Raw genomic sequence first — 27,284 nt, 5'->3', positions numbered from 1 at the left:
TGTTGTCACCAGCAGTGGGAGGAGCAGATACTGGACTGGTGGTTAGTTCAGTCCCAGTTCTTGGTTTCCTTTCCTTCACTCCATCTCCGGGAAACCAGCTGCAAAACCTTGGGGAAATTCCTTATCTTCCCCTAACATCAGTTTACTTATCTGTAAAGCAGATAAACTAATAACACCGTACCTCTCGAGGGTTTGTTGAAGCTTATTATACAGTAGCGAGTGCTTTGAGAAGGAAGTCATTATAAAAACGACAGTGTTAATATGACATGAAGGTAACATGAAGGAGCCCCGTTCTGCCCCATGCAAGTTAGCAGAGCTCTGTTATTTGCTTTAGCAGAAGCAGGGATTTGGCCTATGCTTAAATGACTTGCATTTGTTTTTCTTCTTGAATGCTAACATATAGCTAAGAGATAACATTACAAGGAAAGCTCATTCTTGCCTATGTATAAATATTTAGCAGCTGAATAGGCGTTATTTAGCAGGGCACAGTTTCTGCTTCTCCACAGTTTCTAAGGATGTTAGTATAGACTCATTTTAAGCTGCTACAGATCAGAAGATACATCAAAATTACCAGATCAAAATCCTTCCCATATAAGTGTACACATACAGAATTTATTTTACTGGGCAATTAAATGTGTAAGATAAATATCCCTGGGGGAGGAGGGTTGTTTGAGGTTTTATGGCATATCTTATTATGGGCTCAGTTTCGAAATCTTAATCCAAGCAAAACTCTCCATGTAGAGACTTAACACTAGAGTGTAACTTTGTGTTTCATACTCAGGGTATGCAGTTGGGTGGATATGTGCAGTTGCATCAGTGGATTTTAGGGCACGGGGGAGCAAAGGCAGTGAAGCTTCATCTAAAGAAAACCAACCCTTCCTAGAACATTTGTATTAGCAATAACACTTTGATCAGGCAAGTCACATTGAAGGACTTTAGGCAGCATTTCTGGATTTCATCTGACAATTCTATTGATGAAAAATTCAAAATAAACGTCAAATAAAACTTCGTAATTATTTTTGGGTGGCATGGTCGGTAAAAGTGCAGTCTACTGCAGCTAGGAGATTGTTGGCAAAATAGTTGCATGTGTTTCAAATGCAAAAGCTTTTTGGAGGACATATGAACAGTCAGAATTGCCCAGAAAATACTCTGATTTTATATCCGGGCTGCAAATGCAACAATTTTCTTAAAACTGGGTGGGGTTTTTTTTTCTGTTTCGGAAATGAAATGTACAACAGAAAAAGTGGCCAGGTTGGAGTAAACAAATAATCAGATCTTGACATGCTTATAGTGGATAGATTTCTTCTGAAGACAAAAGTGCTCGGTGCCTTTAGCGAGGATTTACTGTTCTTCACAAAAAAAGCAAATTCCTCACAAACATTTGTATTTAAGACCATACAGTTGCCCCCTGCCCCCCCCCCCCCCGAGTAATCCAAAAAACTTGAAGCACAGAGTTTTACCCCACCAATGCTTTATTCATAGAGATGCTCTTTTAGGAGCTCGTTTTCTGGAGATGGCAAAGACAATACTTAGCCCTAAAGGGCCTAGGTTGAGAAAGAGGTATCTGGTGAAGCAGCATGTACCTGTTACATTTCCATAGGACGTCTGCAGCATGGGAATTTGTACCATGTGGTTGCTCATGCAAACACCGGCGAGTGCTCCGTAGATGGATTGCATTGGTACCGCAGTGCTCAAGTTTAACTCTTCATTACTTGTTTTGCTTGTTTAGTTGCTTTAGTGTAGTTAGCTTAGCAAATAAATATTAAAGGAGCAGGCGAGACGCACGTGCTCCTTCGAAAACCTTTGCTTTTTTCTACTCCCCCCAAAAAAAGTTTTTATCTTGCTGTCAAAAACTTGCACTCAGATCCCTCCTGCCTCTTTATTTAGCATGGGTAAAAGGAAAAAAAAAAAAAAAAGCGCGCTATTTACATGCAGAGCTGATGTCCAAATTGATGACCCCCCCGACAACATTCTGGGGCTTCAAAGCGCCGAGCCGGTGGCCCTGGGGGTCTCTGGGCGGGGGACAGCGGGGGACGCCCGGAGAGTACCGCAGTGCCGAACCCAGCGGCATAACATCCTCATCTTCATCCTCCCGCTCCTCCGCGGGGGCCGCGCAGGGGAGCCGGCCGCACCGTGTCCTGGTGCCGGCTCCGTGCCCGGTCACGCACCTGTGCCACGCGTGACGTCCCGCAGCCCCCTCCAAAGCGTGTCCCGGAGCAAAGCCGCGGCGGGGGGAGCGGGAGGGAAGGGACATTGGTTTCGTGAGCTTCCGGGAGCGGCTGAAGCGACCTGTTGCACCCGGTGAGCTTCTCTCCCGTGGGCAACGGGCTTGAAGGAAAACAAACTCCACTAAAATGAGTAGCCGGGAAACAGCACTGTGGGCAGGCCAGTCGCAGGTGGAAGCGGACGGATTTCTTCTCTTACCCTTTCTTTCCTCTCCTTCGCACCATCCCAAATCGCGCATGGGAAGGACTTCCCCGGATCCGCCGGGGAGAGGGATGAGGCTGCTCCACCCCGGGAGCCGGCTCCCCCGCAGCAGGGCATAAAAACAAGACACAAACCCCTAAATCAACTGAGGAAAAACCTCTCCGCTAACACCCGAGAAGCAGTATCCCCCCCTTCTCCGGCACCGGCCTCCCAAAACTCGGTGAATCATATTGGACCGACGGCAAAGGGCGAGACGAGGAAGGGCGGGGGCGTGTGTATGTGTGTGTGTATTTTCTTCTCTTTTTTTCCTTTTTGTCTTTGTTTTGTAGGGTTCGGGGGGATGGGGGGTGTTTTTTGGTTTTTTGTGTGAGGTTTTTTTTAAATTTGCCGGGTTTTGCCTCTTTCCTTCTGCTTCCCCCTCTGCGCAAAGGTGCGCCCGGGAAGACGCCTCGTCCCCAAGGGCGTCGGAGACCCTCATCCCGGGGGCAGCCGCTGCACCGCTTCCCCCCGCCCCCATAAAGCGAAGGTAGACCCACACCAACCTGAAGCTCTCCTTTCTCCCTCCGAAAACACCGACACCAGGAGTTCAGCCTGGGGAGAGGACGGGGGAAGCTCCCTCCCGACCCCGCCGGGGAGCAAGCCCGTCCCGCTGCCGGCCGGAGCCCCGCGGGGCGCCCGCCCAGGAATGGCGGGGAGCTTCGCCTCTACTGAGCTGCAAGTGACCCCAGGGGCGCAGGCCGGCCACTGCCAAAAAATTAATTTTAAAAGAAAACCCAAAAACGCTATTTATGTGGCAGCGAGCCGGTGGAAATCAGCCGCGCCGAGTGTCTCCCCAGGCGGACGGCACTGGGGCAGGGGAAAGGGAAAAGCAACAGAGGGAGAAGGAAAGATCTGGCCGGCACCTGGGGATACTCCCGACTCAGGGGTGCAAGGACCCGCGGGTAACTCAGACCGGCTGGGGAAACTCGACGCCGGGCAGGGGAAAGCTCCCCAGTGCATCTTTTCCCCCCGTCCTGCCTGGGAAAAGATGCGTGGCGGGGGTTAACCAAAAGGGGTGCTGCCGGTGGAGAGGAAGGGGAGCGGGCAGGGCTGTGCCCCGTCTGCTGTCCGCGCTGTGACACACGGGGAGGGACCCGGCGCGTCCCTCAGAAATAAATCAGAGGGGATGGAGCTCCGCGGTGACTCTCTCCGATCCACCTGCCAGAATCACGGCCGAGCTGTGAACCAACCGGTGTGACAAAGACGGGGAAAAAAAAAAAAAAAAAAAAGCCGCATATGTCTTTGCTTTAAAAGAGACTGTTTTGTCTGGGGAGAGAAGTTTCCTCAGCCTCATCTTCCCTTCGCATGCGGAGCAGGCAGGTGGCAGGGCGGGCAGGACGAGGAAGACACCCAGAGCTGGCACTTCAGGGATGACAGCAGCCCGGGGTGGGGTGGTTTCAGACTCCTGCACCTTTACGTGCTGGATTTGCCCTCAAAACTGCGAGGAAAAGGAGCCCTCTAAACGCCCGGGGTAGGGAAGCCGAATTAACCCCCACCAAACGCCCCGGGGAGGGGAAAAAAGGAGCACCCCACAACCCCCGGGCTCTGCAGCATGCCCAGCCTAGCCCCTCCTCCCCTGGGCTAAAAAAAGCGCAGGGACGAGCCCGATGCGAGCCAGAGCTGCCCCGTAACCCAAAAACCCCGGCTCCCGGCCAGCAGGCGGGCTGTGCTGGGGCCGCCTCTCTGCCAAGCACCGAGGGGAAGAGCCGGGCTGCGGGACCTGGGTCCTGACCGGGGAAATTTAACCCTGCGTGGGGAGCGATGGAGACAGGGAGAGGGGAAAGATCCCAGCGGGAGGACAACAGAAACGTGGCATCCACGTTTACCGGCAACATTTCGCCGAAGGCCAACTTAAAGTCAGATTAATTCCCCGCCCATCCACGCAAAAATAATAAATAAAAAGTAGCATTTTAAATAAACGCAACGGGGCCAAAATCGCCGTCTCCCTGAGAGGGCTCGGAGGGGCAGGGTGGCCGGGAAGCGGGGAAAGGAGAGATAGCAAAGCCACACAACCACAAAATCTTCATGCATCTTCCCCATCCCTCTCCCATTTTGCACGGGACCATCTTTGCTCCGCGTCTTCCCCGAGCAGGAGTTTCCCCAGGACCGGGGGGTGGTGGGAAAGGGGCAGGGCTGGGTAATTAAATTCCGGTGCCCGGCTAATTGCTGTAATTTGACGCTAACTGTACACCGCGGGCAGGCGCTGGGAGCGGCGGTGTGAAGCGCGCATCGCACGGCCCATTGACCGCGTCCCGCCCCGCCGCCGCGCAGGAGCCGCCGGTCCCCGCGGAGGGAGCCTGACCCTCCTTCTGCAAGGTCCTTGTCCCCAAGCAATTAGGGTATAGGCAAGAGGGTGCGTTCCCTTTCCCTCTACTGGAGGCTAGGACCACCCCAGGACCCCGAGACCCGACCCAGCACAAGGTTATAGGTGTGGAGCAATGCGTCCCTGCTTTTAGGAGGCCTGAAAGCGACCTACAACTGGGACACGACGCCACGTTTCTCTGTCTCTGAAATGCAAAGGGCTTGCTGTGCAACTGCAAAGTGGAAATTAATTGCATCCCTCCCTAAAATCCTGCTTCCCCCTACTCCTCCTGTGCCCAGGCCCTGGAGATGGGGCAGGGGCCGTGCTCCCTGTCTCCCGGGGCGTGAAATCAGAGCTGCGCTACACCCTGGCAACTTTCCAGGGCACTTCGGCACTTGAATCCCCGAGGGGGGAAAAAACACGGGCAGGGACAAGGGGTGCAGACACCGAGAGGTCCCAGGGCCACAGACTGTCACAGGCCGGCTTTTCCTGGGGGGTGACAGCATCCATCACCCCACGCCGCTCAGCGGGCCAGACCCCGGCCCGCCGGGTGCCGCACTCCCCTGCCTGGCCCGCGTACTACGGGCTGGGAAGACCGCCTGCATTTGGGGGCCTCTTTGTTTCACCCTGGACTTCCCCGGCCACTTGCAGCGCCTCCGTTACCCACTTGGGCTAGTTCAGCCCCCTCGATACTTTGTCTTTTTTGTATTATTATTATTATTATTATCATCATCATCACGCATTCACTGGCAACTTGCTCCCGAAGAAACCTATCGGCCCCCCCGGGGGACGTGAGGAAGGGGGGCTCGCCCATCCCCACCCCGGCCGCAGGCACCCAGGCGCGCAGAGCTGCCCCCTGCTCGGGGTTGGGGGGGCAACGGGGCAGCAAAGTGGTCAGCTGCCCGGCGGCTGCAGCGCGCCCGGGGGGTTCCCCGGGGGTTGGCGGCGGCTTACCCCCCGGGGGGGCCGCGGGACCGGGCCGGGCGCCGTGGGAGTGCGATGGCGGGGGGCAGCGCGCAGGCAGCGCGGAAGCAGCGCGCAGGCGCGGGTAGGGAGCACCCAGCTCTTTATGGCCAGGTGAGAGAGTCCTGGCGCAGGTAAGGGGAGGATTTACCCACAGACATCCCGAGCGGCTGGCTTGCCTTCGCAGTCCATGACCAGCAGGGACCTGGGGATTCGGAGCCTACAGCCAGGATGTCTATCCTTGCCAAAATGGGAGACTGGCAGGTAAGGCGACCCTTTTGCCCTGGGGGGGCGTTTATTGTTATTTTGGGACGGGGGATAGGGCTGGAGCGAGAAAGGTGACGGGCCGGGGGGGAGCGGGACAAACCTAGCGCCGGGGTTGGCGATTCTGCGGCTCCCGGTGCTGGAAGCTGCCTCCGATCACCGGCCAGGCCCGGCCGCAACAGTTAGAGAGCGGCGGGCTGGGGCCGGGAGGGGCGAGGGCTGTTCCGCCGCCGCTGGTGGGGGTGTCCCGGCCCCGGGGCGAGCTGCCCGGCAGCGTGGGCCGGTGAAGGGCGGCGTGTGCCTGCCCGTCGTCCCTCTGCCCGGGGCTGGCGGCGGCCGTCCCGCCGCAGGGCCCCGGGGCTGCCCTCGGAGCGTGGCGGGGCCCCACGCCGGGCAGAGCCAGCACCCGCCGGCGTGGCCCGGGGCCGAGTGGCGTGGGCCTGCCGCGCTTCGGGAACGGGCCACGGGAGCTGAAACGTCGATGTGAGCTCCCACCCGAGCCAGTCCCGTGGAAAAGTAACGCTGCCGGGTCCCACTCGGCAGCAGACGCGCTGGGAGCGACCGTGGAAAGCATTCCCGCGGGGATGAGCTTAAGGGAAAAGCAGCACCCACCAGCGACAGCGGACAGGCGGTGAAAACGCGGCCTGCCGGGGCCTCGCCCAGCCCCGCGGACGCGGGGGGACCCACGCTCACCACGAGCGAGCCAACACGTGTGGAATGACGGCGGCTCCCAAACCGGGAGACACTTGGAAAGCCGTTCAGCGCCCCGGTGTCCGTCCGCTCGGGCCGAATCGCCGCGGTTTGCCGGCTAATAGAAGAACCGTCCTGTTCAAGCACCCGGGCTTTTACTACCGAAACCGACTTTTTTTTTCCTCCAGGATAGTCCAGTTCAAGATGGGAGTCTAACTTCTTTTTCTGTTCCCAACTTTTCAAATCTCTCGATTAAGTCTTTCTCCGTACTGCCTTATTTAATTTTATTTTTGGGGTAGCAGTAAGTCGTCTGGAAAAAAAAAGGAAGGAAATGCCGTAAACAAAAATATCTTTTTTTATTATTTTACAGTTAGAACTGGCGTCTTTTTATCAGGTCGGTGCGGAGAAGGGATCAAACGAGGATTTTTAATTTTTTTTTTCTCCTTTCTTCACTGAAGTCTACTCTTATGTAATCGCAATTACGGGCTATCTGCCTTGAAATCTATTCCCGACTTTTCCTTACACCCTGGCCCTCCTTGCTCCCGCTCCCCGGCGCTGCAGGCTCCCCCCCCCCCTCCCCCGGCCATGCCAGGCCGGTGGGGCCGGCCCGGGCGGACCCTCCGCGGGGCGCGCAGGAGCCGCCTCCCGCTGCTAGTGCGGGTCTCTTGGGGAAAGCCACCTCCTATCCCCGCACCCCAGCCGGCCCAGGGCTGGGGGAGAGGAGGGACAAGGGTCGGCCCTTTGGGCCACGGCAATCCTGAGCGGCCGTGGGTAGGAGGCTGTCTCGAGTGGGAGGCTCTCCCGGCCCGCTCGGCTCCGCCAGGACGGCGCTAAGGGACCATGGGCCCCTTAGTTACCTTCCTCCCCTCCTCTTTTTCTAATTCCCGCCCCCCCTCCCCCCCCGGGGGCATTAACTAGGCTTAATCTGCCAGCTCCATTTGAACCTCAATGGGAGTAAAAACAACAATTTACTCTCCTGCCACTTGCAGACAAAAGCGCTGGTGAAAAAGAGCATCGGGGGGTGAGGAGGGGCGGGGGGGGGAAGGAGAAAGAAAAAAAAAATCTATTTTGGGGATGTAGATGTGTGTGTGAAGGAGCAGGCCCAGGAGCCTGGAGGCTTTGCCGCCCTTCCCGCCGTGGGGACGCGTGTGCCGGGCCCCCCGAGGGCCCGCTGCGGCTCCCCTGCGGAGCGGAGGGGCCGTTTGCTCCTGGAGGCAGTAAATTTTCCCCCGGCGTCGGGGGGTGGCCCCGGGAGGGTCTCCCAGGCCGACAGGGCAGGTTTTGCGGTTGGCAGAGGGAAGTTTTGGGGAGGTGCAGGGCAGCCAGGTGCTCGGCCCCAGCCCTGAGCAGCGATGCTCGGCTCCGGGGGACGCCTGGAGCCCGCGTGGGGAGCTGCGCCAGGCCCGACACGCCGGCCCCACGGAGAGGAGGATGCATCGCCGTTAGGAGCAGCGTGGGATCAGTGAGAGAAAAAAAAATGGAGAAAACGAAGCCTTTCTGTGGATGGATCAAGGCTGGGCACCCGGGGAAGTAAAAGAGAAGGGTGGAAAAGCAACCCCCCAGGAGGGCGGGCTGAGCGGTCGCTTAGAGGCACATTGTTAAGCAAACGAAGCGCTCCACCTAAGAAAGTACCAAAGTTTTACTATGGTCGTTGTTTTGTCCCTTTGCTCAAGTGCTTGCAAAAGACTTTTTGGCTCCTGCTGCATTCATATTACCGCTCGCCCACTTCTATCTGGGAGGTTATGTTGGGTTTGTTTGGGGTTTGGTTTTGTTGGTGGTTTTTTTTTTTTTTTTAAAGACTGATAGCCAAAGGAGCCGAGAGGAACAAAATAGTTTACAAAAGAAAGCAGCTTTTCAAATATCCACCAAAAAGATCAAATCCAGAGGGCAACAGAAGCCTCCGCAGACAATAACCTCGTTAGAGCAAGACCCGAATCTCGTTTCTCCTTGCTTCGGTTTTTTTTAAACCTCGTTGGGGAGGAGGAAAAAAAAAAAAAGGTGGCTTCATGACTAGTCCCAAACTCTGTGCAGATGAAGGGACGGCCACCTCTTTGATTTCGTTTGCCACTTTCCTCCCCGCTGGCAGGCAGAGACGTGGGGGGGAGCGGCGGCCGGCGAGCCCCGCTCGCCCGCCTGCAGGCAGGCAGGGCCCGCTGCCCGCCCCCCCCCCCCCCCCCCGGGACTCGGCGGGTTGGAGAAAGCTTTTTTATTTATTTATATTTTATGTTATTTTTTATTTTTTTGGTTGCTCGTGGGTCCTTTCTACCTGCGTCCATCGCTGCAGGTTGTTGTGCTGGCGAGCAATTGGGCTGTTGTTGATATGCTAATGAGGCGATTAGGCTGTGGGTAAAGAGCTGGAAAAGGGAAAAGTTTCCACCATTAGAGGGAGATCTCCGAGCGCGGACGGGAGCGCTGCACAGCCTCCGCCAGCCGCGCTCCCCACGCCGCCCCGGCACCGCCACCGTAGGGAAAGGCAAGGGAGAACCAAATCCTCTCTCTCACGCCAATCCATGAAAATGCTTTGGAAACTGACGGATAATATCAAGTATGAGGAATGTGAGGTAAGCGCTTCCCTCGGCCGGGGCAGAGCCCCCGGCCTCGCAGCTGCGACCGGGAGCCTGCAGCATCCCTCCGTCTCTCAATTTCGTTTAGGAAAACTTCTGCTCCTTCGCCAGGCTTCCTTGCGGTCCTGCAGCTGGAGAGGGGCTGGGGTCCTTCCCCTGGAACTTCGGGGCTTGTGGAAACCCGGCTTTGTCGGAAGTGTATGAGGAAAGGCAAACAGGATCCAGCAGCAGTCTGGTCTATAGGTAGATCATCCTTAGATAAAGCTCTGTAAGGATGCTACACTCATCCATATGGATGGATGGATGAATGAATGGACGGATGAATGAATGAATGAAAGGGCAAAGAGACAAAGGGAAAGGAATTATTCTTACACGCCAGGTACCCCAGGCATCCCAATAAATTGGCTCAGGACCGACGCTTAAATTCAGCCTTTTTGATGTAGCTGCGGGTTGATTATACCGAGCTGCACAAATCTGCAGGGCTCAGCTGCCGAACTGAAATCAAGGGTTTGGGAGCGGTGTTCCCCCAGCCTCCTAATTTTCAGGGCCACACTCCCGCGGCTTTGAGCAATAATATTTTACCCGCTTGGGAAAAAAAAATAAAATTAATCTAATTTGGTTTTGGAGCCGTTCAGCACAGATTGTGTGCGCGCATCTCTCTATGTGTCTGTGTGTGCATCCATGTTTTTAGAAACAGGCAAGTGTCTTTTAATCTGACAAAAAAGAGGAGAAGAAGAGGAAAAAGAAGAGCGATGCCCAGGACTCATGCCTAGTCTCAAACCAACGAATACTATGGTCACCCGTTTCGCAAAAGTTGCCTGTGCAGTGCGTTTAAACCGCGCAATAAAGGACTCCACTTTGCAAATGAACGCAGTTATTTGGTCGTGATCCACGCGGGAAGGTCCCCTCAGCCTCGGCGGAGCCTTGCCGTCATGCATGTCTGGGGCGAAGGGGGGGGCCACGCTCCCATCCGACCCTGCCGCTACTTTGGGCGATCCTGTAGCTTAGGAAAGGGACCGAGGACTCGGCAGACTCACCGCCGGCTAAATGATTTGGTGGTTTAATCCCGGATCGAGGAGTTTGGGATAAAGCTGTCTCCCGGTGCGGGAGCTGAGCTTTTAGATCCACTCGCTGGCAGATGCTTCATTTCTAGGATGAGGTGTCAGGGGTGGTGGGGTTTTGTGGTTTTTTTTTTTTCTTTTTAAGACGGAAAAAAAAAATCTATATATTCTTCAGCTGGATTTCGGGAGGAAAGCGTGCCTCTTCCCCCCTCCCTCTCCCCAGGATCGGTATTCAAGTGTGCACACGTGCGAGCGTGTGGATTTCATCGCCAATGGCTTTTGTTGCCTGGTGCTAATGGGACTTTGCACCGAGGTGCTACCAAACACGGGAGGGAGCAGCGGCCACTCCGCCGGTGCCCCGCCGGCTTTTGTGCGTGCGTGTGCGGTTGGCTCTTCGTGTTTTCCTCGGGAGCGGATGCGAGGGAACTTGTAGAGAGGATGGAAAAGAGGGTGGCTTTACCCTGGCGGGGATAGGACCTGCCTTTAAAAGAAAAAAATGGGAAAGAAAAGCGGAATAAAAGGCCGGCAAGCCGCGCTCAGTGCCCGGGGCGGCCGGAGCGACGGGAGCAGGCGGGCGGAGCGCGGGGCCGGGCGCCGGCGGCGGGAGGCTGCGGCGGGGCAGCGGCGGAGAGTGGAGCCGTGCCTGTTTGAGGGAGTTGTTTGGGAGTTGCACAGCCAGTCCGACGGGTTGCGCCGGAGCCCCGGCTTGTCTGGGCCGGGAGAAGCGCTCGCCTTGACTGTTTCCCCGGCTCCCTTTTCCCCCCGCGTCCCTCCCGCCCTCCTTCCCTCCCCGCCTCGCCGCCTCCTGCCTTTTCCCCCCGTCTTTTCCCGGATCCTCCGAGAGGGGGGCCACGGGGAGCCCGGCGGATACTCCTTGGGCTCCCCAGCCCCCCCGTCCCGGCCGAACGCCGGCCTCGGCGCTGGGCTCGAACCGGAGGAGGAGGAGGAGGAGGGCTGACACCCAGAAGGGGAGACACCCAAAAAAACTTTCCCAGCCGGTTTCCGGGACGCGGGGAACGGAGGCGAGCCGGCTCGGCGGCGCGGGGCGGCCGCCGCGGGGGCAGCGGCGCGGGGAGCCCCTCGGCGGGGCGCCCTCGAGGCATGGACGGGGCGGCGGCGGCGTCGGGCGGCCCCGCGGAGCCCACCCCGCGCAAAGGCGGTGGCGGCGGCGCGGCCGAGGGCGGCAAGAACCAAGCGGGGAGCCAGCAGCCGCTCTTCTCCCTGGGCTTTGAGGCCAGCTACGCGCAGCAGCCGCAGCCCGAGGTGCGCCCGCGAAGGACCGCGGGGCTGGGGGCAGGGGGAGGCAGCGACAGGGAGGGAGGGAAGGAAGGAAGGGAAGGGAAAGGAAAGGAAGGGGGGGAACCTGCGCCCCCTCCCCTCCTTCTACCCGTCTTCCCCCCCCCCGCCCCGCACCCCCCTTCTGGCTCCCACCCTCTCCCTCTCTCCGGATCTCTTTCTCTTTCACTTTTGCATGCCCTGCAACCTTTTAAAATGTTGCCCCTTTCCTGTGATTCGTCAGACGCAGCAGCATGTCCCCCCTCTCTCTCTCCCGCTCCCTCTCTCTCCCTTTTTGTCTCTCTCTCCCTCTCCCTCTCCCCCATCTCTGATTAGATACACTGATTCTTCATTCAATGGACGTCATTTAGAACAGGCTCTGCCTTGAGTTGCCTTCTCGCTTCACGCTCGATTTCCAGCCATTCTTCCCTTATTAAGTATTCGTGTAATATTAATAGTCATGAATATCTGCTATTAGGAGTCTCCAGGAAGGCAGCAGATCTGTTATTAGGAGCTCAAGTGAAGCAGCAGCTAAGTCAAAGGAGAAAAAGAAAGAGACAGAGGAAAAAAAAAAAAAGGATTAAGAAACACACACACGCTAAAAACAAAAAAAGCAAAAAAAAAGCGCAAAACAAAAAAGCAAAAAAAAAAAAAAAGCAACCAACTTTGACTCCTCACACCACTCCAGGATAGAGAGCTCGCCTTGGCAACACCCGATGAAGGGCAGCAGAGATCGGTGCAAGTTCTGATGGATTATAGTGGCGCACCCGCGGTGCAGGAGCAGCCCCGGCGCCCCGGTCCCGCCGCCCGCGCCTAGCGCCGGGCTCCGGCCGCGCTCCCTCCGCGCCCGCGCCGCGCCCGCACCCGCGGGGCTCCGCCGGGGGCTGCGCTCCGCCGGTCACTGTCCTCTGCTTTTTTTTTTTTTTTCTACCCTGACTTGTAACCCCCGACTCTTCGCAGATGTTAGTACACAGTTTTTCGGCTATGGTGAGTTGCTTCACGTTTCTCTTGGAGGGGGTTTGGTGTGTGCTGGGTGTTGCTATTGTTGTCGGCGGTGGCGGTGGCGGTCGGGGTTTCGCACACAGCTTGCCGGAGAGGGCTTTTTTCCTTCATTTTTATTAATTCGGAGGCTTACCTTTTTTTTTTCCTTCCCCTTCTCTCTTTTTTTTTTCTTTTTTTTTTTTTTTGGTCTGCTTGGAGCGAACGGCAAAAGGCTTTGCTTGGACCTTACCGCTTCGATTCCTTCACCTTGCCACCTGCAAACGGGATATTTTCACCTTTCTCGTTTCCCTTTTTCGGGATCGTGGTTCTTTCCCTTGAAACCTCCTCCACCTCCTCCTTTGGAGGCCATGCCTTTTTTTCCCCGGACATACCATACAGCTGCGGGAGACGGCAGGAGCCGTGCCGAAACGCCCGGGCGCATTTCGGTGCCGCTCACCCGTCGGTGCGGCGGGGCTTGGGGCGATGCTCCCCCCGGCTGCCCGGCGCATTCCTCCGCTTCCCCGGCTCCCTGGTCGCCCCCTCCGCTCCGGAATCGCCCGCTGGCGAGCGGGGAGCTCGGTCGGGCACCGGGGCGGTTCTCCCCGTATGTGGGGAACTGTAGCAGCGCCTTCGCCCCGAAATATTTGTAAAACTCGCGGGGGGAACGACCGGTTTGTTTAGAGCGTATTTCGGCGTCTTCTGGTAACAAAATGGCAGTGGGGTTGGATTTTCCAGGGTTTTCTTGGGATGCGTTGTCGGTAATCCCAGCAACAGTATTTGTCTCGGTTCTGTCCAGGGCCAGCGGGAGGATTTAGGGTCATGGTAGAATTATTATTTTAATAATGCCCGCTTATGAATTGTTCTTTCTATTTGCGGGAAATACCTGCTCCTGAAATGCCGGGGCGCGATCTGCTGGGAATCCACGCTGTATCGCCGCAATGTTTTATTTATTATTGTAAGCGGTCCTGTTATAATTATTGCTGTTATCATTATTGCCGTTATTATTATTTTAAAAAGCGAGACTGCCTCTTAATTGTGTGAGAAGGGAAATCAGAGGCAGAGAAATGCCCAGATCTGCTGTTCTCCGCCTCGGAGCGGACGAATTGCCCATCTTTGCCCGATAGGTGAAATTCGCAAGCCGATTTTGAGGAGAAACAGTTTGATTTTATCTTTGTTTTTCTTTTCTCTCCCCCTTCCCCCTCCCCCCCCCCCCCCCCCGCCGCCCCCCCCCCCCCCCCCCCCCGCCCCCCTTACACCTCAGGAGCGCCACGACAGTACCAGCAACGGGACAGCCCGGCTACCCCAGTTGGGGACCGTGGGTCAGTCTCCCTACACCAGCGCCCCGCCGCTCTCCCACACCCCCAACGCCGACTTCCAGCCCCCCTACTTCCCCCCCCCTTACCAGCCCATCTACCCCCAGTCTCAGGACCCCTACTCCCACGTGAACGACCCCTACAGCCTCAACCCCCTCCATGCCCAGCCGCAGCCCCAGCACCCAGGATGGCCGGGACAGAGACAGAGCCAGGAGACGGGGCTTCTTCACACGCACCGGGGTTTGCCCCATCAGCTCTCGGGGCTCGACCCACGCAGGGACTACCGGCGGCACGACGACCTGCTGCACGCCCCGCACGGGCTGGGTTCGGGGCTGGCCGACCTGCCCCTCCACTCCATCCCCCACGCCATCGAGGACGTGCCGGTAAGCGAAGGGACCCCGGGGCCCGCTCGCCCCTCTCCCTCCTCCTCCTCCTCCTCCTCCTCCCCGCGGGTGCCGAACTTCGGGGGAAGGGAGGGGGACACCCCTCCCCCCCCCCCAAAAAAAGGGGAGGGAAGAAGAGAACCCCCCCAGGGAAAGGCAAAGCCCCCACCTAGAACAAAAGGTTCTTGCAGCTCGTCCCTGCGCGACGCCTCCCCGCTAACGCGCCCGCTAAAATATAAATAAATCAAATTACTGTCATCGTTAACAATATCTTTCCTTCTCAATGACAATAAGCTGTTACGATTGGAAGAATATATAATATCACCACAGGGCCGTGCATTTGGGGATTTCTCGCTGCCTTGGGAAAAACACGAGTCTGAAACGCGAGATCTCATTAAATGTCCTCCCAGGCAAACGTAAAGGGGGAAGGAAAAGAAAAAAGTGGGTGAAAGTGGCCTAAGAAGGAAAAATGGGTTTCCCGTGATTACAGAATTGGCATATGGGATAACGACATCCAAAGTTGTAAGAGGATATGGGCAGATCCTCTTTTCTAAAGGAATTAATTGACAAATCAGGGAAGAGGTATATTAAAATGCTGCTGCCTTCTTTTAGCAGTGGTGCAAAGGGATGACCTCATAAATCATTAGCTATAGGTTATCAAATTCGAGCCAGACCTGCTACACCCTATATCAAATTAAACGCTGGGAGCCTATTGGAGGATGTGTTATTTCGGGGACCTAATTCTGTTATCGATAAATACAGATTTAAAAAAATGATTTCTAATTAAGCATGACATTAGTGCACGGGCTATTTACAGAGCAAGCCAGGGCTATTGTTCGGTTAGGAAAGTGGCCTTATGCAACGTGATAGGTCATGATCAAAGTTCATCTTTCTGGGTTTCTCCCCCCAAAATGGAAGTAGAACATGGCAATAAATTTATTAAAGCCCACAGAGCTCGTGCTGAGGGACTGAAGCTTCTCGACTTGCAGGAGGAAAGAGGAGGAGGGAACTGTGGTATCTGGATGTGATTTTTGCTGAAATGCCATCCCAAATTACAGGATCAAATATTACAACAATATATTCGCTGACAGTTTAATGAGTACAGTTTCGTGTTGCAAGGATAATGTTCAGATGAACTTACCTATTTTTGGGGGTCATTTTGAAATCTTTTGTAAATTATACTCGGGGAAAATAGTGAATTTATTACAGCCCTCATCTGGCTAAATTAGCCACAGAAAATCGCTGGTTATGTTTAGCAGTTTTGCAATAAAGGCATACGTTTCCCAAAGTGGAGGATTTAGTAAGCAATTTGGATCCGTTAAAAGCAGGTCGATTCTTTAAACTTGATATAAAATAACATGGAGGCAATAGTAAGAATAAACTAATTTGCTCACTGCAAGCCCCTGGTTGCTGTAGGAGGAACATGACCTAAAATGTTCTCTTGAATTCTCCCTCTCCTCAATGGTGCTCCGCGGCAGTGGGCTGGTTCGGGAAGCCTCCTCTGCAGATATTTTAAGTACAAATCATTTGATTTGCCTTTCAGGGATCTATGAATTAATAGCATTGCTATACTTCGTGAAAACCAAATGCCATCTGGTTTAAATCCTTAAACCAGCCCAGCCAATTTTTTTTTCCCTCTGTAAATCCGAATCAGCAGGCTGCATGAAGGAAAGCATAAAAATAAGAGGATGTATCTTTTAAGAGTATTTTATCTAGTTATGCGGAGAAACAAAAAATTATTACAGAAATCTAGGTCGGGAAAGGGTTGTTTTTAAATTTTTCTGTTGCTGCAACAGTTAACCTTTAATAAAAACAACCGCTAAATATTTAAGAAAATCAAGTAGATGGTGAAAATTATTTAATCATAAATATCTCTGTGGGATTTTAAACTTAACAGTCCTCCCTGTATGGAATATGTGTAGAAATAACACAAATAAAAGTATTATGCCACACTACATTTACTTTATGGGTTTAGGGTGCATGCATAAAGGGATCATATTTCCCCATATAGTTAAAACAGAAGAACTGCAGCAGTAGTCATTTCTGAACATTTCTCAATTTAATTATACTTAAATCCAGAAGCACTTTAGGCAAGTTACAAATGAGAGCATTGAGTATAATAAAACCTGTAATAAAGCAACTTAGTACCATCCACCCGGAATCATTGAGATCAGGCACAATTAACAGGAGCATAAATCCAAGACAGAATGGAAAATGTTAGAATCAGTATTATTGTTGGACAAAGACTAGAGAAGGAAGTAATAGTTTTTTAAATGGTAATGCCTGGGTTTTGTAACGATTGCGAAATCTTCTATCTCAGCAGCACTGGTGTTAATTTGTAAACACAGCCAGACATTATATCGCCTGTCAGTTTTTGGAATTAGAAAACATGATTTCATTTGACTTTCTAATCACGTCGTGACTCCGCCGGGCGAACCCCAGCTGTAGCCGCGACCGCGGAACCTGCGAGGGGACAATAGTGGGGGAGCGCGGGGTGCGTGGGGCAGCGTGCCCCCCCCTCCTCCCCCCGGGCCCGCATCGGTCCCCCCCTCCTTTGTGCTTTCCCTCCCGCGGGCGCGGGAGCGGGCGCAGCAGCGGGGAAGGGCCGGGCCGGGGCCGATTCCCGGGGAGGAGAGAAGGGGAGGGCAGTTAAGAGGGAGCCGGCAGAAGCTGGAGGCCACTCGGGTGTCGGGCTCGGCCAGGCAAGCCCCGGGGGTGCGGGGATGATTTTTTTTTTTTCCCCTTCTTGGGGAACGGGGGAAGACTGGGGAGGCACACGGGATCCCTCCTGATAAAGGAAATCCCCCCCAAATCCCGTGTCGTCCCCCTGCCCCTCGATCCGTTGTTTCCCTCCCCGCACCGTGACCGGGGAGGGGGGGGACACACAACTTCTTCCGCACCCCAGCCCTCTCCGCCTTTTGTTGTGGTTGTACGCTTACATCCCTGCCTGTTCCTTTTGTTGCAGCACGTCGAAGACCCCGGTATTAACATCCCAGATCAAACTGTAATTAAGAAAGGTAAGCCGTTTCCTTGCGCATACCAAACATGTCGTCACAGGCTGGGGACTGCTCGCAGGGAGGACTTACTCGGCCTCCCCCCCCCGCCACCACCACCCCCCATACACACCCCCGGCTCCTTCCTCTGGCACGTACTGTTGGCCAAAAGGTTGGAGGCAGAGCAAGAAAACGGGCGATGCGAGTTGAAATCTGCCCTCTTAAATGGCCACGTTTGCCGGGTATTTTAATTATTGTTGTCGTTAACGAGGAAAAATGTTAGCAGATGATCTAGAAAATCCGAGCAGGTATTTTAGTGCATTAGCGAGCAATTCGGTTTCATGGTTTGCCCCATGCATGTGGCTGAGCAGCGGGGTTTAATCGTTGTTGGTAAACTGAAAGAAAAAACGTTATTCCTCCTTCTTCGGGTTTTCTCATTTAAATCGCGGCGGTGATGAGGTGGGCTGTTGGAGAGCAAGGGGCGAGTTTCTGGAAACTGATGGCTGTCCGTCAGGGCTGTTTGGTTTTCGTTCGCTTTGTGTGCTTGCTTCACTTGGAAATGAATTGCTTGCAAGCTGGTCCCCAAATCGTGCAAAATATTTATGGCGTGTTTTCGCTCAATTTTCTTTTCCCATCTTTCTTCGGACAACCGAAGGATTGGTAAAGGTGGCACAGGGCAGTTTGCAAAGGAAGTTTTTGGTGTAAAGTGATTTGTTTGAGTTTGGATCCTGCGTAGGGAGCTGCTGTTGGCGTAAAATTGGCGGGGCTGAACGCGCAGCTAGCTTCTGCCTGCTCTGAGGGGTGCCCTGGCTCTGCAGCCGCCTGGGGTTTGGGCACCCCGGCTGCCACCGGAGCAAGGTGCTGAATGGAGCCGCTCTCCTCTCTAACCCTAAGCATTGCGCAGCCAGCGAGCTCAAACTTTCATTCCCCCCCCCGTCTGTAAAGCCTTTGTCACGTCAAATTAGATGTGCAAGGGATAAATCTTAAGAGATGCTCTTTCCAAGTCGACATGATAATTGGCTCTTTTATTAGTAATCTCAAGAGTTCGTTTAACTCCTGTTGTATCTATTAGCCTTCCCAGAGCTATTAATGTCACAAGTGATCTATCCAAAACGAAGAGAGCCCCCCGCTCGGTTGGACTGCGCCCGCGAAGAGTAGCGGGTAGGGGCGGAGAAGCAAGGGAAAGCGACCGCACGCCCGCGGTGGTGGACCGGGCCGGGATCCGAGGCCGGCGGGCACCGCACGCCGAACGGCGGCCGGGCTCGGTGCCTCCCCGCCAGCCCGGGCTGGGACCGGGCTTTATTTTGGGGAACGACTGGCTCCGGGTGTCGGCGGGGCGCGCTCCGCCGCCGGGTCAGACGCGTGCCGGCTCCTCGCTGCGTTACGGTTTTTCCACGTCAAAAAGTTGTTGTGCGCTGGAAAGGCAGCGGGGCGGGCTGAACGGCGCCGGCCCCTGGGCAGCCTGCCGGCACCCGAGCGGGTATCGCTGGATCGCACTGACGCCCGGCCCGCTGGTTGTGTTGCTCCCCTGGGCGCTGCTTGCCCTCCGCTGCCGGCGGCGCCCGTTGCGGGCCGGCCTTGCCCGTGACGTCTAACACAGCCGGTACTGACGTACTTTAACAAACAGCCATCAGCCCCCCGACGGCGTGCGCCCGCTCCGGGCTCGGGGCGGGGGGGGGGGGGGGGCAGGCAGGCAGGCAGCGCGGCGGGCAGCCGTGTTATCTTTTAATTTCTTTTCTGCTGGTCGAGGGTTGCCCCGCTCGCTCTCTCCCTGCTCCTCCCGTCGAGCGGAGGGGTGCCTCCGCCGGCCGCCCTGCCCTCGCCTGCCCCCGCTCCCTGCCCCTGCCCCGTAGGCGGTGCGGGGCCGGGGCTGGCCGTAGCGAGCGGCTCGAGTGCCCGCCGGCGGCGGCTTCCCCCTCCCCGGCTCCCCGCCCGCTCCTCACCCTCACCTCCCTGCTCCTCCCTCCCTGCAGGCCCCGTGTCCCTCTCCAAGTCTAACAACAACGCCGTCTCCTCCATCCCCATCAACAAGGACACGCTCTTCGGCGGGGTGGTGAACCCCAACGAGGTCTTCTGCTCGGTGCCGGGCCGCCTCTCGCTGCTCAGCTCCACCTCCAAGTACAAGGTCACGGTGGCGGAAGTGCAGAGACGCCTCTCGCCGCCCGAGTGCCTCAACGCCTCCCTGCTGGGCGGAGTGCTCCGGAGGTGAGGGGCGGGGGAACGCAGGAGGCGGGGTGGTGGCGGCGAATAACGCCCGCTGCCGCCAGGCCGGGCCGGGCCGTGCTGGGCCGGATGGATGGATGGATGGATGGATGGATGGATGGATGGATGGATGGATGGATGGAGAAGGGGAGGAAGGAGGAGGACGAGAGCCCACGCGGGGCGGCGGCGGCGGCGGGGGGGGGGGGGGCGCGCGCGGTGCCCGCCACTAGGGGTCGGGGCGCGCGCGGCCGCCAGGGCAGCACGGCGAGGCGGCGGCGGGGGGGCGGTGTGTGGGTGTAGCCATGGCAACGCGCAGCCTTGTGTGCTTCCCCCCGCCCCGCTTCGGGGGCCTGGGCCGAGGGCCCAGCACGGCCCGTGTGTGTGTGTGTGTGTCCGTCCCCGGGCCACGCTGTCCCATCACGGCGATGAACGTCCCTCACCCCCCCCCCCCCCCCCCCCCAGGAGCAGGGAGGTTACCGGCAGGCATCCCGCTGCCGGCACCCACCCTGCCGCCCTGGGCCTGCGACCTCACCCAGGCAATTACGCAGCGCCCGGGCAGGGAATAACATCCAGGATTAATTAAACCAGCTCCCACCTCCACGGCCAGGCTCGGTCCGGCTCTGCCAAAAAGCCACAGATGGGCCACGCAGGGATTAGCGTGAGGGCAGCGATGCTCTGTGGTGGTAATGGGGGCTGCCGACCTCTCGTAACGCCTGGGCCACTACCCGCGGACTGTGGGGAGAAGCTGTCATCCCCCCGTGTTCCCCCCCGGGTCCACAGTGCCTTGGGAGCTCAGGCGGCTGCCTCTGGGGTCCAGCCCTGGCCGTGAGGTGCCCCGAGCTCCCCACCAGCCTGGGGGCTGATCTGGACCTTAGCGAGCGCCCCTGTTCCCTAGACATGGAGCCACCTAAAGCCCCGTCTCTGTGTCTGAGACTCAGCTTTCAGCAGCGCTCGCCCTTCAGCCCCCCACCACCATGCCTCTTCCCCCCCACCCCTTTACTCCCCTCCACGGGAAGGCAATGTGTCAGGGCGATCCATGGGCAGGAGCGCAAGTGGGAGAGCGGGTGTCCCCCACCAGCCCCGTTTCTCAATGCCTTTCTGTGTGGAGCAGGGCGAAGTCTAAAAACGGAGGGAGATCTCTGAGGGAGAAACTGGACAAAATAGGATTAAACCTGCCAGCTGGGAGGCGTAAAGCTGCTAACGTTACCTTGCTCACATCGCTCGTGGAGGGTAAGTGACTCAAAGAGCCGGGAGGGAAAGGTTTGGAAAATGTGCCTGTTGCTTTTGCCTAACGGGAGAAGACTTGGTGTAGGGTTGGTTGGTTTGGTCTTTTTCCCTGAGTCAGTGCTGCTTATTGGAAATTGGAAGGCTGTTATTTTCTATGCCTCAGAAAAAAACCCTTAATTGTGTGCCTTTGCTTTTTGTTTTTACCTGAAACGGGCTTGCATGAGTCCTGCAGACTTAGCATTGCATTCTACCATTTGTTTGCTTTTAAGTCTCTGAGCTAGACGTTTTCAGGGCCCCATCTTGCTCCCTCGTTCAAGTGAGTAATCCCTCCCCAGAGTAAGCGGATCTCGCTGGGAGCAGCACGGGAAGGATCCCTGTGAACAGGGGCTGTGGGCTCAGCCCTGTAAGAGACCCCTGAGTGTTGAGTTGGAAGTTAGAGGGAGCAGAGCCTCTAATGCTTCACTGCCGTCCTTCTGCCACAGGTGGACAACCAAGTAATTTTAAACGTCAGAAACTGCAGCTACTTAAAGTTTGTTCTCCCTCCCAGCCTGTAGCCACATAACAGTAAATCACTTAAGTTTTCTGACATCTGCATTTGAGAAATGCGTGACCATTACTTCCTGAATTAATTTGGGAATCCTTGACCTCAGCCATGAATTAATAGTGTCCCGAAAGCCTCAAAGTTGCACCACAACCCCCCGCTCCCTTTTGGTTCTCATTTTCAGAACACGTGTTCCCTTGGCTATATCGTTCTCCTCTACTTTGCTCTGGCCAGAAAAGGTGCAACTTACTTTTAATGCCTTGGGATGCCCTATGCTGCCAGAACTGGGAGGCGGGAAGCTCAAGAGTTTGCAGTCATTTAGTTTTGAAGCAGTTGCTGGGTCTGGCACAAAGTAAGCCCAAGGCCAGCAAATAGATCCTTCTCCATTCCCCTCACTTACGGGTTTGACTGCATTTTAGGCTGGTTCAGTGTGCAAAGTGCTTTTAAGCTCAGCCTGGGCTGCGCAGGTTTAGCTGAAGTTTGGTTATGTTAGGAGGGAATTGCTTGCTTTGTTTTGTTGTGGCTTTGCATTCTGTGAAAAATGTTTCATGTTCAAAGGGATGGGGAAAGAAGTGCTGCACAATGCCAGGCTTCATTTTTGTAAGCATCAGGATTAGTAGCCGCACTATATTTATACTCCGTGAAAATTACTGCGTCTTCATGTTTTTGAAAAGGCTTTGCAATTGCATCAATGCGCTGTAGTAAAAAAATCACGAGGGGAAAACTTGTAAAAAGTCTAGATCTGGTAGATGCTCAACATTATTTGTGGTATTAATGAATATGGAGAAGGTTTTATGGTAATCTATTGTTCTGTTTGGCTTTCACATACAATGGCTTTAAATGAATGATTTAAAAAAACCCACCCAAACAAAAAACAGAGTCCCAGTCTCCAGATAACTTAGTGATGGTGGCTGATTTTGGGGGGATGATAGTATAAACATTGCTGGGGCTTTGAGTCCTGTAGCGATGAGGCAGTTTCTAGAGTACTGTTATTGTTTATGATCCGCTCCATTTTATGGAAACAAGCTCACTGGACTGAGGCTTTGAAGCTCTAATTGGCGCATGCGTTCTTCCGGAGCTAGAGCTAATGGCAGGAAGCCCTGCAGTAAAAACCAACTGGTTCAGGAAATTAAAACCAAAGATTTGAAAATCAACAAAACAGACAGACTCGGTGGAATGACCCTAAAATTCTCATGGTTAATCGTTTGGGGGTGAACATATAATTATATGCGATCAAGTTAAATTTTAAACACTTAGCTGTTTAATGCATTTTATTTAGAAGAGCTCTAGGAGTAATTATGATCAATATTAATCATTGATGCATTGCAAAAGAATATAGAGACGTGACTGAGGCAAACAAACATTTCCAGAGTAAATAGCTGTGAATTAAATGTGCGTAAATGGCTGTGTATAGGTATGGATATGTAAATCTAAGCACACATTCTAGCTGGATGGAGCCTGTCTGTCTAAAAGTATCTGATAGTCAATGTAAAGTTTAAAAAATTCTTATGCGAGATTTCAGTTGTAACGATTGTCATGAAAATACACATTTGCATTGCTCTCGACTGAAGCAAAGAAAACTCCTGCAAGATAAGATGTAATTAGCATTTCTTACTCTACCTTTTTCAAAGAAGAAACAAAAAAAAGTCCAACCCTTTAAGAAGAAAAGCCCAAGTAGAATGTGGTGCTTTTTTTCCTGATGGATTTCTGCCTCTGTGCAATGTGTACTGATGAGCTGTGTGTTTCCCTCCCATCCCCACCCGTGCCTCCCTTTTCAGGAGAAGCAGTACATCTAGCTAGAGATTTTGGGTACGTTTGTGAGACAGAATTTCCTGCCAAAGCAGTAGCTGAATTTCTCAACCGACAACATTCCGATCCAAACGAGCAAGTCACAAGAAAAAACATGCTTCTAGCTACAAAGTAAGACATTTACCTTTCTGGCATGTTGCTCAGGAGTGAGGGGAGGGCGACAAACACGGGTTTGGGGCTTTTATTTGTGAGCGTTTGCCAGTGGCTGATGGTTTTGCAAATTGTAAGGGTGTGTATTTGCCCTCCTGCTATCGGGGAACTCTATAACCCAGCTTGGTTTCCATCAAGTCAGTTTGTGGAGATTACCTTGAAAGCGAGTTGTGAAAATTGTGGGTGGATGTTTAGTTAAAGAAAAAGCAGTAATTCTTCATAGCAAAACATTTTCCTGGCCTTTTCACTTAGCTTATCAATTTAGGTAGAAGGGGAAGGCTTCCCATTGACAGTAAAATAGAACTGGCACATTAAACCGATTTCAGTTCATTAAAATCTGCAATGGTTCTTTCTGCCTAAGTAGCTCTGTTACTTAGTGAATATAGGGATATTAAAAATATATTTTAAATGACAATCTGTACGCAGTTAAAATGCTAGTGGAGTTTATCATTGGTGGGGCTGCTTAGAATTCCAGGTGGTGCGTGAAAAGAAAATGATTGTTTTGATATGTTTGCTGGAAATTAAAAGGGTTGTTTAGTAGCCCTTAATTACCAATGGAGGTGTCACCAAAGGGCACAGTGCCAGAGGGCGCAGGCAGAAGATGGGAACCGCTTTATGGCTGGAAGACATTAACGGCGGGGGGTGTGTGTGTGTGTGTGTGTGTGGGGGGGGGGTGTTTTAGAATACAAACTGTTTCAACACGCCTCTGAGCTCTCTTGCTATTTCCCCAACCATTTGTGCAGCGAGTGGATGATATAACCTAACTTCTGCACCGTGCCCTCCTATCCTCTCTTCCCACCTCCCTGGAAGGAAATTTCCAGACCCCGGTTAACGTCAGCCTTCCCCTCTGTGGGAAGGTCCCTTTGGATTTGGAGATATAGATGTACATATATAAATGTTTCAGAATACCCTAATTTAAAGCCTTGATTCCCCTCTCTGCCCCCGCTCTTTCTTCCCGACACACAGGTGTGTTTTAGCCTTGTGAAGGAAGAGGCTTGTGCCTCTCTCCAGTTCCCCCCCCCCGCCCAAAAAAAAAAAAAAAACGGATGTTCCAAGAATATATATCCCTGAACCTCCCTTTGGATATTGCACCCCATTTATTCCCTTACGCCCTCCTGGGGAACTTTAAACTGTGTGTCTGCTCCAAAACCCAGCTGGGCAGGGATGTGTGTTTGTGGGGAGGGTGTGGGGGGCTGCGGTAAGGGGATCGGCGGGGGCAGGCGGGACGGGTGCGTGTATCTGTGTGCCTGTGATTTGTCTGCGTGCTGGCTGGGGCCGGGGCGCAATGCATGTGCGCATTTGTGTGTGCATGCGAGGCGAAGGGAAGAGGTTTGTGCGTGCCAGAGAAGTGTGAGAATTGGGAAGGATGTGTAGAGGAGCGGGAGAGGCGAGAGCGTGTGTGCGTTCAGGGGCAGTAGCCCCCTTCACTAGGGGCTTGTGTAATCTAGCAGGGAGCATGCACAGGCTTTGCTGCCGCCAGTGATGGTTCATTTCTCTCCCTCTCTCTTCCCCTCCCTCTCTGCCTCCCTCCCTCCCTCTGTCTCTCTGCTCCATTTGTGCTACAGACAGATCTGTAAAGAGTTCACCGACCTGCTGGCTCAGGACCGATCTCCCCTGGGGAACTCACGGCCCAACCCCATTTTGGAGCCGGGCATCCAGAGCTGCCTGACCCACTTCAACCTCATCTCGCACGGCTTTGGGAGCCCGGCGGTGTGTGCTGCCGTCACCGCCCTGCAGAACTATCTCACCGAGGCACTCAAGGCCATGGACAAAATGTACCTCAGCAACAATCCCAACAGCCACACAGACAACAGCACCAAAAGCGGCGACAAAGAGGAGAAGCACCGAAAGTGAGGACCCCCCCCTCCCCACGCTCCTCTCCCTTCCCTCTCATAGCCCATCGATCCATTCATCTCCCTCCTCCCCCTCCCCTGCACCCAGCACCCCAGGCTACAGCAACAGAATGAGCGCCCTTCTGCCAATCCTGTTCTCTGACTCCGCAGGACTGCTCTGCCCTCTCCCCACACCCCTTCCCAGCATCCACATTTCCATTTGCCCCCTCTTAACTTCCCCTGCTCTCCCCGCCGCAACCATCGTTTTACCCCAGTTTGGAGCCTAAGAGAACAGAACAGGGGGACGGAGCCAGCAAAGGAAAAAAAGTTCTGTCTTGAGTTTGTGAACTTTTTTTTAAATAAAACAAAAGGAGGAAAAAAAAACAAAAACAAAATAAAAAAAGAAAAGGACTTTTTTTTTCTAAAAATATATTAAAAAATTTAAAAAAAAGCCAAAAAGAAATAAATAAAACTTAAAAAATTCTATGAGCTTCACCGGACTGAATCACCACCTTCCCTTACATAAACTTCAGTTAAGATTGTAGCCATATTAAAAATGAAAAAAAGCGGAAAAAAAAAGTACAACAGCAGCAGCAACAGCAAACAAACAAAAGGCAAAAAGGACTGATGACATTTTATCAGTATTGTGAATAAACTTGAACACAAAACACAAGCAGTTCCATGTCATATCTTCAGTTGTAGAACTTTTTCGTGTCCAAGGTAAAGCGACCAACTTGAACTTTCTATTGCAACACGATTCACGGTTATTATATAAGGGAATCAGTGTTCATGTATGTATATATTTATTTATGTGTAATTTAATGGGAATTGTAAATATGGTGAGTCTGTTTTAAACCTTTTTTTATTTATCTGGTGATCTCGTTTACCTCTTGTTTAGTGGGTTTTAAATCTTCCCCTCTTAGTTCATCATGTGGTTCATGGTACTTATTTAGATATCAGAGGTTTTTGGGGGTTTTTCTCTGGGATTCATCATTTTTAGCCCTGTTGTAGCATGTTAAAGGCGACAATGAAGCAGCTGAACAAATAAAAAAACATGAATTTTTATATATAATTAGTATGACATTTAGTTTCTCATTGAAGATAAAATAAAGTGATGTTGGACCCTGGCAAGGTTTTTAAACATGTTAGTGGTTTTACAACCCTTATGTGTTGTGGAAAATGAGAAGAAGTTATTTTCATCCACTGTCCTTCTCCCGAAAGCACCATCAGAGCAATAAATTAATACTGTCTTCTAAAACAAGATTTAGCTTTTCTTTCCTTTTTTCCCCCTTCTTTTTTTTTTTTGTTTTTCTCCCTTTCTTTTGTTTTTCTTTTTCTCTTTTTTTTTTTTTCCCAAAGAACTTCAAACATTCGGGACCACCTGGTATCCTGTATTTCCACTGGCCATATTGGAAGCAGTTATAGTTGTATTGTATTGAGTTGTGCCGGCAGTAGTTTCCATGCCTGTCAATGTATCATAGTCCTTTGTTGCCCAGATAAATAAATATTTGATACGCTTTATGTCGATTTTTTTATTCAGTGGCTGTCTTTACCCAGGCGTATTTTTGTTCTTGGCAGTATTTTTTATTCAGTATGGTTACAGTAATTGAGTTTAACTCTCCCTTGACAATTGCTCCTTGCAATAAGCAGCTGAACCCATTGTTTCCCTCAAGTATAATAAAAACTTACTTTCAACTTGGAGTTCAGAGCAGGGTATCATTTAGATATTCCACTGAGTCTGTATTCAGACAAATGACACAATAAAGCACAATGTATTCTTTTGGATAAAAAATTGTCTGTACTGCTAACAAAATGACACACTATCTTTTCTTTAACCAAAACATAATTTTATTTAAAAAATAAAGTTTTATTTTATTTATGTTGACCTCTAGGTTTTTATTTCTGTTTATATACAGCGTGCAGAATTATAAGCCTATAAAATTTTGTACGTGTAGTTGTCCTAACAGAGAGCAGAGATTAAAAAAAAAACACATTCTCTCGAGAGGGACGTTTTAAAAAGAATCATTACTGAGCAAATACCGAAAATTAGGTGCTATGAAAAAAAATATGTACTGGTGAATCAGAGCCCGGGTGCTCCCCCAGCTCAAGAAAAAAGAAAAGCTCCGTAGTCAATGCCAACAAAATCATCTCATGGTTGTGAACTTTAGTGAAATCTTGCAGGAGACAGATTATTTCTGATTGATGGTTCATGTTTTAGTGGAATGCACGGATTGACATTTTGAGATGGTTGTGTCAGTTTATAAGGGA

General features: G+C 53.0%; 1 protein-coding gene across 8 annotated transcripts; it reads left to right on the top strand.

The window, feature by feature from the left end:
* Window positions 1–5,860: 5,860 nt before the first annotated feature.
* Window positions 5,861–26,709, top strand: TFAP2A (transcription factor AP-2 alpha). 8 transcript variants are annotated; one of them, XM_054818271.1, is made up of 8 exons: window positions 5,867–5,995; window positions 13,828–13,885; window positions 13,987–14,262; window positions 17,228–17,279; window positions 19,229–19,460; window positions 20,569–20,687; window positions 23,004–23,145; window positions 24,750–26,709. In XM_054818271.1, the coding sequence occupies exons 1-8, from the start codon at window positions 5,922–5,924 to the stop codon at window positions 25,036–25,038; spliced, it is 1,242 nt and encodes a 413-aa protein (XP_054674246.1). In that variant the 5' UTR covers window positions 5,867–5,921; the 3' UTR covers window positions 25,039–26,709. The 8 variants fall into 8 exon arrangements, with proteins under 8 accessions (XP_054674241.1, XP_054674246.1, XP_054674247.1 ...); XM_054818272.1 differs by lacking the exon at window positions 5,867–5,995 and adding an exon at window positions 9,091–9,246; XM_054818269.1 differs by lacking the exon at window positions 5,867–5,995 and adding exons at window positions 11,437–11,573; window positions 12,274–12,572 and having other exon boundaries at window positions 13,828–14,262.
* Window positions 26,710–27,284: the final 575 nt, after the last annotated feature.

The sequence above is a fragment of the Grus americana genome, chromosome 2, assembly GCF_028858705.1.
Source record: "Grus americana isolate bGruAme1 chromosome 2, bGruAme1.mat, whole genome shotgun sequence".
Lineage (NCBI taxonomy): Eukaryota > Metazoa > Chordata > Aves > Gruiformes > Gruidae > Grus > Grus americana.
The sequence above is the reverse complement of the archived record's forward strand: the minus strand, read 5'-3'. Positions and strand labels throughout refer to the sequence as shown.

What these genes read in the sequence shown, in the direction of transcription:
- TFAP2A (XM_054818273.1), top strand. Translation starts at nt 11,412, where the DNA reads ATGGACGGGGCGGCGGCGGCGTCGGGCGGCCCCGCGGAGCCCACCCCG. An exon ending in CGCAGCAGCCGCAGCCCGAG is followed by an intron (nt 11,574 to 13,827) that starts GTGCGCCCGCGA and finishes CTTACACCTCAG; the next exon opens with GAGCGCCACGACAGTACCAG. An exon ending in GCTCACATCGCTCGTGGAGG is followed by an intron (nt 20,688 to 23,003) that starts GTAAGTGACTCA and finishes CTCCCTTTTCAG; the next exon opens with GAGAAGCAGTACATCTAGCT.